This window comes from Mastomys coucha, unplaced genomic scaffold (genome assembly GCF_008632895.1).
Source record: "Mastomys coucha isolate ucsf_1 unplaced genomic scaffold, UCSF_Mcou_1 pScaffold20, whole genome shotgun sequence".
NCBI classification, from domain to species: domain Eukaryota; kingdom Metazoa; phylum Chordata; class Mammalia; order Rodentia; family Muridae; genus Mastomys; species Mastomys coucha.
In genome coordinates this window covers 80,440,299-80,452,206 of record NW_022196903.1, presented here as the reverse complement: position 1 = coordinate 80,452,206, position 11,908 = coordinate 80,440,299, and the positions used below count along the sequence as shown (strand labels likewise).

The 11,908-nt window shown below is 42.8% G+C and overlaps 1 protein-coding gene across 10 annotated transcripts in view; it reads right to left on the bottom strand.

Annotated features, from left to right (window-relative positions):
* Aak1 (AP2 associated kinase 1) overlaps positions 1-11,908 on the bottom strand; it is a 155,225-nt gene that overhangs the window by 70,710 nt on the left and 72,607 nt on the right. For all 10 annotated transcript variants that reach the window (XM_031382444.1, XM_031382445.1, XM_031382451.1 and 7 more), the window contains one exon: positions 3,784-3,902. In XM_031382444.1, the coding sequence (XP_031238304.1) occupies positions 3,784-3,902 (119 nt within the window). The remainder of the gene's footprint in view (positions 1-3,783; positions 3,903-11,908) is intronic.

Sequence of the window (11,908 nt, the reverse complement as noted above, 5' to 3'; positions counted from 1 at the left end):
ATACTTTTCTCTTTCCTCCACCTGCACTCATCCCTCTTCTACACTGCTTAGCTTTTACTATCAACCTGACACAAACTAGAGTTACCCAGGAAGAAGGAGCCTGAACAGAAGAACAGCTTCTATCAGGTTGGACTGTGAGCATGTCTGTTGGGCACTTTCTTCATTGCTTGATGGGAAAGAGGTGTTGACAACTGTGGGCAGCACCATTCCTAGACAGGTAGGCCTGGGATATATAGAAAGCTAGCTGAATGTAAGCTTAGGAGCAAGCCAATAAGCAGCAGTCCTCTATGGTCTCTGCTTCAGTTCCCAGCTCCAGGATCCTATTCTGACTTCTTCTCTATGTACTGTGACCAAATAGTGTAAGATGAAATAAACCCTTTAGTCCCCAAGTTGCTTTTGGTCATTGTTTTATAGAGTAACAGAAAATCAAACTATGACACTTTTTATTCAATTAATCTTGTACTTACTGAATAGACCTTTAATGTCACCTACAGTCCTATCCTAGAGCACTGCACCTCAGACTTTAATAGACCTACAGATCACAGGGGGTCCTACTCCACTGTAAAGCAGACTCTGACCTTGTAGCCTTGGGCAGGACCAGCTGAGTGCCATACTGCTACTCCATGACACTTACCTGAGCAATGTCCTATAGCAGCACTACAGTGTGGTTGGCCCACAAATGCTGGCTGTTCAGTAGACTGCTGCCAGTCCACAAGGAAATAAAAAGCAAGTTCATCAATCAAATCTAAGCTGGTTTCCATTCTAACCTTTGAAGGGGCAGCCCATCAATTCACCTTCTAGTATAAGACCCCATATGCAGAAATGTACATTTACATCAACTACTTCTTCCACATGTGCCAAGACCAGGCAAAAGACCGGTCTCTTCAGAAGGTGGTGATGGGACTGTCTCACTTCCTTTGACTGCCCCTCCATTTATAGCTGTGTTGCTTTATTGTGACGTGTGCTTTGTTTGTTGTTTTGAAGAGGGGTGCCCTTGGGAGGTGAATGGAGTGCTGGGGGTCTAGTCTGGTTCATGAGCAGTAAGTCTGCACTGTCAGCCTCTGCACCCCCATTAACAGATCTGAAAACTACATTCTCTTTGCCAACCATACCATGCCACACGCAGTCTCACTGAGTTAACTGACCTTTGAAATACCTAAGGCTTTCTACTCACACTGCTTGTAATCTTTGCCTTCACTGAACTATGCTGGTAAAGTTGCTTAAAATTAACTAAGAGCCATGTTCATGACTTCACTCTTATTCCCAACATTAGAGCCAACCCATTGTTTCAGTTGTAAAGATTGTTCTGACACCCAAGGCAGTTGCTCTACCTTCCAATGGCAACATAACTGACAAGCATGTCTTGTTACTTTAAATAAATTACTACTGTTAATTATAAAAGAACATAACATTAATGGTCAGCATGAGAACAGCCAACTTAATTTGCTTTTTCTCATGCTTATTTTACTTGGGAACGGTGTAAAATGGCTCCTCTCATAGCACCAGGAGATCTCAAAGATGAAGAGATATGTAATTAGACATTAGATATTATTGAACTACTTTCTACATGTTAAGCAGTGTGTCAAACTATTCTGTTTCTTGTTTTAAATAACTCACATTGTGATGGCAGAACTGCTTAAAACGTACCAGGTGAAGCAATATATTGGTATAAACAAAAGCTGTAGAAATACCAAAAATAACCATGTACATATTTAAACGTTTCTATTATGCATTCTGTCAAACAGAAGCAAAAACAACAATAACAACTAAGAAGCTCTCCACGAGTCTCACTTTGCTCTGGTTAGCACACCATGGTCAATTTTTCTTTTAAATCCAGTTACTGTTCTCACACTAACAAACAATTTCATCATATACACACCAGCGTGTACTTCTGAAACTGACTCTTTAATAATGGTAGAAATTCAAGTCTGCACAAATTAGTAAGTTTTTAAAGGGTTTGTTTTATTTTTAATAATGTGTCTGTGTACCTATGCGCATGCTCATGCAGGTGCTCTGAGAGACCAGAGGCACTGGGTTCTTTGAAGCTAGTTTTATAATGGTAGCTGTGATATGGGTGCTAGGACTCTGTACTGGCTGGTTTTGTGTGTCAACTTGACACAAGCTAGAGTTATGACAGAGAAAGGAGCCTCCCTTGAGGAGATGCTTCCTTGAGATCCAGCTGTAAGGCATTTTCTCAATTAGTGATCAAGGGGAAAGAGCCCAGCCCATTGAGAGTGGTGCCATCCCTGGGCTGGAAGTCTTGGGTTCTGTAACAGAGCAAGGTGGGCAAGCCAGGAGAAGCAAGCCAGTAAGGAACATGCCTCCATGGCCTCTGCATCAGCTCCTGCTTCCTGAGCTGCTTGAGTTCCAGTCCTGACTTCCTTGGTGATGAAGAGCAATGTGGAAATGTAAGCCGAATAAACCCTTTCCTCCCCAACTTGCTTCTTGGTCATGATATTTGTGCAGGAATAGAAACCCTGACTAAGAATCGAACTCTGGCCCTCTAGAAGAACAATACAAGCTCTTAAGTGTTGAGCCATCTCTCCTAGTAAGTTTCTTTGTTTTTTTTTTAAATTAAGGTATAACTCTAATGCCACAAAGAATTATACCTAGTCATGAACTTTTATACATAGAATCACAAAGTATTATGAAGTAAAAAGCATAAAGCTGTGTCAGGACATGTTCACAGGATACAGAGGGTTCAGGGGGCTGGTGACTGATGGGTGGCAGAAAGAGAGAATAGCTCCCAGAGAGTTAAGCTTTCCATATTAAATGCTTTTCCAAGGTCCCAAACTACTTTTCTGAGTTAAACTGCTCAGTTCCCCCAATAAGTTCCTTTTTCCCTTCTGTCTCCAGTTGAGGGTGATCAAGGCAGGAACAGAGCCCTAGATAGATACCCTGGTGGTTGGTCCCACTTTGTGTAAGATCTTGCTGTCAGTCAGTGACTTTCCTAGGCAGCCCAGTATAGCTGTGTTAAGCAGCCACATTAAGTTAAGTCATGGGCTGGAAGGTAAAACCTACTACTATTGTGTTAAGTTGACACAGCAACAAACAACTGACTCTAGTGACTTACTGCTATATTCACTTATAGTGCGTTGCCCCATACTCATCAGAGAAGTTTCTTGAAGTAGATGGTAATTAACACAGAAACCCACAACTGGTCAATGTGCAGAGAATAAGAGACTCTGGAGTGCTGAGCCCTAACTGAGATGCCTGTATCACACTGCTCCTCTTGAAGTTCAGGGATCTATGTGGGAGATGGGGCAGAAACATCTAAGAGCCAGGCATCAAGGAAACACCATCAGTGTTTTTTACAACAGGGCAAGTGCACATATGAACTCCTATCAGTTATAAAATAGTGCACAAGACCTGTGAAAGCTCACACCAGACAAAATCTCAGCATGAAAGAAGGGAGGGAGACGTGAAGCCCACCCCTCGCTGACAGGCTATTGGTATTTGATTACTACAGTAGGAGGAAAAGTCAATTCTCTTCGATGGAAAGTGTATCAATCACACTTCAGGGCAGGCTCCACACCTAGGTGTAGTTAGCAAACACAGAACTGGACTCAATGGGTTTTAAGAGAGAGAACACCAAAGATGGATGGATAGAGAGGTAGGGGAGGACCCAGGAAGGGTTGGGGTAAAGAAATTAATAAAAAATGCAATTTTAAAAAAATATAACATAAGGACATGAATATAATCAAAACATATTTTAAGAAATTAACAAAAAGCACAATTTAAAAAAATATATAACGTTTAAAAAGAAGAAACCACAGCACTTACCATGATCTGGATCTCCCTCTTGCACACCTGGAGGTCATGCTCATTGTTGACAAACATACGTTTCAAGGCACATTTCACCCCATTGCTTGTTCTCACCAGAAAGACAAGAGCGAATCCACCTGTGAGAAGAACACAGGAAGATGAAGATGAGCCCTGTGCAGTCAGTCAGGAATTCTGGCAACTGTTGGCACCCCTCATGGAACTGACACTGCCATCAGCCAGGCTCCAAACCATACTGGTCTACACGGCATTCTTACACTCTTGGAACTCACAGCCAGAGTCAGAGATGCCCTGAATCTCTACCTCAGAATTAAGGAAGAACCTTCCAAAGAAACTACAAGAATCTTTATTAAGCCCAGTACTTCCTTTCTTATCAGAGAAGCTAGCTAGAAAATTGTCAGTGTAACGTCAACAGTTGTCAGTTTATTTCAAGACTTTCCTTTTCCTTTCTTCTTCCCTTCCTTGCCCCACCTCCCATTCAATCAGTGTAATCAGTGACTTTTGTACCCTGTCATTGCATGTGCCTTTGAGAAAGAAGACCCAGTGCAGGGAGCTGCTCTACAGCAGAACAGCAGGACTCACTGACAATACCCTTCTTTCCTTTACTCAAAGACAGTTCACAATTCATTGACAGACACATTCGCTAAATTAGAGCAGTCTTGGAGGTCCACATAATCTCGGAGCTCCTAACTTCTACCTTACCCTCAAGCACTGTCTGAGGTGTGCAATGCTTTGCTGTGAGGGTCAGATAGACAGGGGTAGCAAAGAGTCACAGGTCAAAGTCTTGGAAGAAGCAGCAGCTCTATGCACCGCAGTCCAACTGTCTGCCTTGCAGACCTTCATCACTTAACTCAAATGTCGTGTTTATCAGTCCCGAGGAGCAAAAGCATCACTAACTGATTCTGTATACAAGTGAGTCCAAGATGGATAGAAGTGCGCACACTGGGATGTCATGGGTGTGAGAATTTGAGTTGAGGTTATGATAGCGTATTGAGCTAGCAGCCATTGGCAAAGTTGACAGGTAAGCAGCCAACACAGAGATCTTAGGCCTCAGGAGATCCACTGGAGACTTTTGACTGCAGCCCAGTGACACTAGCGCTTACTAGCCTTATAATGGAATCTATTCCATTTAGCCACTAGAGTCACTAGAGCTGTAAAAATATGTTAACGCACTCAAATGAATCCAAGTCCACATTGTGACCAAGAGTTATGAGAGACTGCTTGTCTCTCTATTGCCTGTCACTACAACTACATTCTTTAGTATTCAGATAAACATTGAAACTTCCTATGGAATCAATAACAGCAACCACTAGGTCTCTAATATTTTCATCCAAAAGAAAAAAGAAAAACCAACCCACAGCTTTTACTTTCTTGCAACAGATTAAACTTCTCCATTATCAATTTTATGTATAGAGTTTTTGAGTATTTACTTTTTATTTTTGGTTTTTCAGACAGGGTTTCTCTGTGTAGCCCTGGCTGTCCTCAAACTCAAAGATCCACCTATGGCTGCCTCCAGAGTGCTGGGATTAAAGGCGTGCGCCACCACCGCCCGGCGGAGTACTTGCTTTTTAAAAAGGAACACTCAGCATCAAAAATTAAGTCTTCTCTCTCTTCTTCTCTATCCCTATTTCTTCCTAAATTTCTTTTGTTTTTGAGGTAGGGTCTCATGTGGCCTTTGCAGCCCTTGAGCTGATTGTCCTGCCTCTGCCCCAGTAAATCCCAAGATTATCAAATGTGTACCACCATACCCAGTCCACATTTCCTAAATTCCAAGATGCATATCTTTAGAATATACAATCTTTAAGAGATGCAACAAAAATTAAATGCAAGAACTACATATTAGTCTTGTCTAGTAGTACATATACATACTGTAGTACCATTTATCTTTTCTTCCCCCACCAAAAAAAAAATCTGTTGGAACCATCGTATAGCTTACAATGTATTAGAATTGGAGAAAGTAGTTGCAAAAATATAAAACCCTCCATTTATATTCATAATTGTTTTACATGCAGCTCAAGAAGATATTTATTTTGCCAGACATTGTGAATGCTTAATGGTCTCATTCAGCTATAGATTAGCAGAGCAGCCCCATAAAGACCCTCCCCCACGAACAAATCTGCTTTGTGGGTAAGGAAGGAAGGAAGGCTTTAAGAGCTACATGGCTAGTTGTAGGCAGAACCTGAAGAGGCATCATTAGCTTGACTGCCCCAAAACTGGTTCCCTCTACATCATCTATCATGACAAAAAAAAAAAAAAAAACCCACAAAACATCTCTTCATATAACAAGGCAAAGCTGAATTAAATGGGCAAATGAGTATTTCCTTCACTGGAAATAAGTAACCCTTCATCTCATTGACAGCCCAGGCTTCATAAAGTTTTAAAAAATGACTTACAAATATACACATTAGCTCACAAACTGCGCATCACAGTTCTTGCCTTTATTTCAAAGAGTTGATGAATGTTCCCACTCCCAAGAATTTGTATTTTATTTGTTTGTTTTATTTTGTTTTTCGAGACAGGGTTTCTCTGTGTAGCTCTGGCTGTCCTGGAACTCACTCTGTAGACCAGGCTGGTCTCGAACTCAGAAATCCGCCTGCCTCTGCCTCCCAAGTGCTGGGATTAAAGGCGTGGGCCACCACGGCAGGCGAGAATTTGTATTTTAAAGGCATTTTAATGTGTGGTACCTAACATCCCTGAAGGACAAGCCACTCCGTTTTAAAGCAGGTCATGCAGTTGCAATGAGAGATAACAGCCACCAGATGGGAGCAGTGCTGCAGAAACATGACCTCTCCATCCAGGGCTGAAAACTCAGCAGGCCAGGCCAGATCAACAATACTTACAATCATGAAAAATATTAAAGCAAAGCAACCGATTACTAACCCAACACAGTCAGAACTACACTATTAAGCACCTATGCCTATAAAAGGGGCCATGTGTAAATGAAAAAAAATTAACCATAAGGTCAAAATCAAAACCTAATAAGATTTGTCATCCTAAGGTGACAGCCACTCCTAGTGCACTGTGAAGCAACTGGAGTAAACTACTAGGTGAGAAGGAAGGGCGGTGGCAGTACTCCCCAGCAGGGCCCCACTTCCCTTGTGGCTCAGGGACACACCTCAGTCTCTAAAGCACTGAGGATGCTTCAGACAGAGGTAAGAACGCACGTGGCTGTAGCCAGTGCCAGTCTCATTTCACAAGGGAAGGGGCTCCATCAGTGAGGTGAAGCAGACAAGGCAGGGGGATAGCTTCCATACTGTCGCACTTGACATCTTAAGAATGTGGGGGTTGATTTAATTTACAAAAAGAAACATATATTCTTCTATTTTCCCTCAAATATATAGCACTCTGGTCTATTTTTTATATCAATGTATATTAACTTATACAAGAGTAAGTTTCACTATGACCCATCCACACACCATATAAAAATAAACTTCTTTCATACTTCCCAACATTGGGTACCTTTCTTGTCCTCAATTTCTTGCTGTTTGTTGAAGCAGGCTACTCTAGTCTAGGCTGACCCAAAACAACTCTCGTAGGCCCGGCAGGCTTCAAACTTATAGTAATCCTCCTGCCTCAGCCTCCTGAGTTCTGGGACTTATATATGTAAAATATGACACCTAGCTTTGGGTTTTTGTTTGTTGTTGGTTTGTTTGTTTTTGAGACACGGTTTCTCTGTGAAGCCCCGGCTATCCAGGAACTTGTTCTGTAGACCATGCTGGCCTTTAACTCACAGAGACCCACCTGCCTCTGTCTCCTGAGTACTGGGATTAAAGACTTCTACCACCACTAACTGGCTGCCACTTTCATTTTTTTTAATTTTTGATGGTAACAGAAGTTACTATTTGTAACTCATCGTGAGTTTGGTACTGTGTCTATGTGGTATGTCCCCCCACCTACCCACCAGATCATCACACCTTAGAACAATGCTTACCACATAGTGAAAATTCAATAATGAATTCCTTTCCTTTTGCAGCATTTTCTCTGTCCAATCACAGTAGGGCAGTGACAGGCCTGTGATTGGACAGGAACAGGGAGGCGGAGCTAGAAGTTTGGAGTGAGAGAGGAAGCCAATGGGTAGGAAGATGAGCAGGAAGATGATCCTGGTTCCACATGGTTTTAAACAGCCAAAAGCGACTAAGATTTCCACATGGTTAGAATAATTGGATTAAAGCTTTATATTCATTAACTGGCTCTGAATTTATTGAATTGGCATCTTGTAAATTGTGATCTTATTGTTATATAAGAGTCATGTTTCTACTGAGTAACTAGGTATTGAGATAGCTAATCGTGGGGGGTGTGTGGTGTTGCATAGAAGCGAGATGAACTCGCTAGTTGGGAGAGAGTAGCTCAGTGGTGAGAACATGCCGAGAGGTACCCTGGCGGGACGTAGTGTTATGGCTGGCCAGTTCCCGCACTAGAACGGGAACACAGACCGGTGGGACAAGAGAGTTGGTGGGATAACCTTTATTATTTCCCGCAACAGTTTCCCTCTTAATTTTTACTATAGAGAATAGAAACGGCAACAAAGTATGGCAGAGATTATGGAAAGCTAAGTACAAATGGCTGTGAGGACTACCACACACAGGCAGCCGTATGGACTTGGTGTACATGCATGTGTATGTGGAAACCAGAGGTCAATCTTAGATGTGGTTCTTTAGGGGCTGCCTACCTTGTTTTGTAAGACAGGGTCTCTCACTGGGCTGGAGTTTGCCAACTAGGCTAAATCTGGCTCATGCCCCCCCTCCCCTGAAATCCTTCCATCCTTCCTTCCCTAGTGCTGGGATTGCAAGCATGCCCCACCATGTCTAGATTTTCATATGGGAGCTGGGGATTTAACTCTGATCTTCATGTTTACACAGCAAGTACTTTACCAAGTGAGCCACTCCCAGCCCCCAACTCCAATCAGCAATGTTAATCTAAAGGTGAGGAGATAGATACAGGGCCATCGACTGCTCAGCTGGTAAAGGCATCTGAAACCAAGCCACAAAGAGGAAGGAAAGAGCTGATTCCTACAGCTGTCCTCTGACGTCCATATGTCCCTCCCCAGGATGAATGAATGAATGGATGAATGAATGAGAAAAGAAAATTTAAAAAACCTAAAATGGAAACCCAAATTTTATTTCAAAACTCTAGATTTAAACGCAAGCAATAAGTCACATTTACATTAATGGTGAATAACTCAACACTAAAGAGGCTAAACACTTTACAGACTGAGCTTCCAGTACTCTGCCTCTGATCTAATCTAAACCCGTCATCTGACTAATGTGCAGAGACAGAAAACAACATAGTAAATGTTCCACAACCTTAAAAGAATACTTGTAAGCAAACTCCAATACATGAGCATATATTGGTTAGCAAGTTCTTGCCAGAAAAGATCCAGAGCTTCCATGCTCATAGATACAGAATTTCCATGTAGCTATTTCCCCTACATAAAATAGACAAAGAAAGATTAAGTTCTCCATCCAAGAACACAGAGATAATTAGCAAGAAATTTCACAAGACCCCTCATCTATCCGTGGTTTTCTTTTTAAACCAACTGTACACACATCACAATGGCCTCACAGCATCATGCACTCACTCCTGGAACCATCACAACATGGAGCCGCTTCTGCAAACTGTTCTTTCCTCTTTTTCCTCAAACCCTGCAACCCTGCAACATGAGCTCTAGTTTCTCTGCTTTGCTTGGCCTAAACAGAATCACACAGTATAGACTCTCACACCTGGCTTCTTTCCCACAGCATATTTCTAGATTCATTCTCATTGTTACAGGTATCGGTAGTTGTGGGCTTGTTTTTTCAACTGTTTCATTGTACAGATGCCCATAGTTTATCCATCCAAATGTCTCTAGCTTTGTGCTATTACAAATTAAACATCTATACAGAAGGAAGGCCTTTTTCATATACATAGGCAGTCATTCTTGGGCCACATGACAAGTTTAACTGCCCTAATGGTCCCTCGCAGTGATTACCAGCCATATGGAAGTTCTATTCCATGCACCCCCACCCCCCAGCCCATGGTTACAGGTCTTTCCATGCATCCTCATCTGACTGTGAGTTTAATTTGCATTTTCTAACATATCCTACATCACTGAAAGCCCTAGCACAAGTCACTTCCCTAATACTTTCCTGAGAAAGGCTTCAATCCGCACAGACTCAAGGAAATTAAAGACACAACTAGGACCTCTACTTCTCAAATACATAAAGACATCAAATGTGCCCAGCTCTCTACTGGTAATGAGAATTTGAAATACAGGTATCAGTCTGATACAAGCTAGGACAGAACCGATAGTCCTGCTTCTGTGTTTGTAAGGCCAGTGGAGTACACAGGGCACGGATTACAGTCTCTTCATGTGGCTGGGAAAATTATATAATCTTGGAGCAAAATCTCTCAGTGCTCATATCAACAAAAGATCACAAAATCAAAGAGAAGCTTTTCAAAGACAACAAAGATAAAATCTTCCTGGGACCTCGTCGAGAGAGTCGACATCCATAAACAGTACTGCAGTGGAGGCAGTACCCCCACCGGCTCTTCATCAGACGCTGAATCATGGAGGGTGGCAGCAGCCTAGGATGTCCGAGTGCAGTGACTTGCACTCAGGGAGGAAAGGCAAAGAGACAGAGAGCCCTCCGTGTTGGTTATCTGAGCAGTGCTGGGTGGGCATGAGAAGGGTGAGCTGAGAAGCTGAGTAGGCGCCCGTCCTGACTTCCAGACAGGGTTTTTTGAGTTGCTGCCAAAGAGGTTTTGCTGGTATTTTTAATCAGGGCCAAAATTCTAGGCAATAAAAATCTGACATATGGCACCAGCTTATTTTTTGCATGAAAAAAAACCTTTCCTAACCCAAGTCCTATCTACACCTTTGAAAATGGCATTTACCTGCTTAAGATCAATGAGACAAAACTCAAAGGAACAGGTATTCCAAAAGGAGGAATGGATCATTCAGGCCCATTCTGTACCCTCTGCTCTCAATGCAAACGTGCCTTCCTTTAAAATAACAGCAAACTCAGTGAGTGTGCTTGGTGAAATGCAGCTTCTCCTTCAGTTCCCCAGGAAGAGAAAATAATCAGGAAAGAAAAGCCTTTGAAAGAGTCAGACAGAAAACCTACTGAGGTGGAAGTGCATCAGATGAGGGCTTATGAAAGGGTGGCCCTGGCCCATGACTTTTTCTCTGTCCTCCATTCCCTCATCTGTAGACATAGAGATCAAGTTCACAGGTTTTATGCTGAGCTCCTCAAGGCCCTGGATTACAGATGGTTCTACAGTGGACATGGGACATGATGCACACAGCCTCCTCCTCAGCGTCAAACAAAGCAGCTCAACCTTTCCCTATGTAAGAGTTCTACAAAAGATGCTAGGCAAAAATAAAATAAAATAAGTGGTTGGTGGGGGTTGGGGGAACAAATAGGAGGGGGTAAAGTCTCCTAAATCCTAATCCAGTTAGGCTCCAGATTGACACTGAGCTATATACACTGTCCTGCTGTCCTCTTCCTAGGAGTGTATGAGGTAGGAACCCTGTATTAAAACCCCCACCTGACCACCCATGCTGGCAGAGTCCTCTAGGCAAGCATACTTCATGTCCTGTCCACAGTGTTTCTGAGCCCACACAGGGATGACCAAAAAACTAACAAACGCCATCCACACTTGACTCACACTGAAGACAACTTTGCCAAAAAGTTTCAGAAGTGATTTAATTTTTAAAACTTTAGAACAGATGGCAAGAGCACAGCAAATCTTGCACAGGAGAAAAGGTCAGTGTGACGTGTGTCTGCACTGATTGCAGGGGAGACCTGGGCTTGTTTTTCTAAAGTCAGTCTCTCTTGCCTCAGACGGAAATCACCATGTGCTGGGTCCTTCTGGGGAGCATACCAAAGCAGTCTTTTCCCCAAGTAGAAAGAACACCCAGATGGGGATACTTGAGGCATTCAACTCCCTCTTCCAGCAGGGATGTGGGCACAGGACCAGAGAATGGCAACACTGTCAGGGGTTCAGAACCCAAAGAAGCCACAGCCCAGGCGAACCATGGAATCACTGGCAACTAAATGCCTCTTCCTCTTTAGGCCTGTAGTGACCAGGGACATCTTCAGTTCAGGGAGCTCCCTTGGGGGTTTGGAGAAAATTCCTCCTCAAA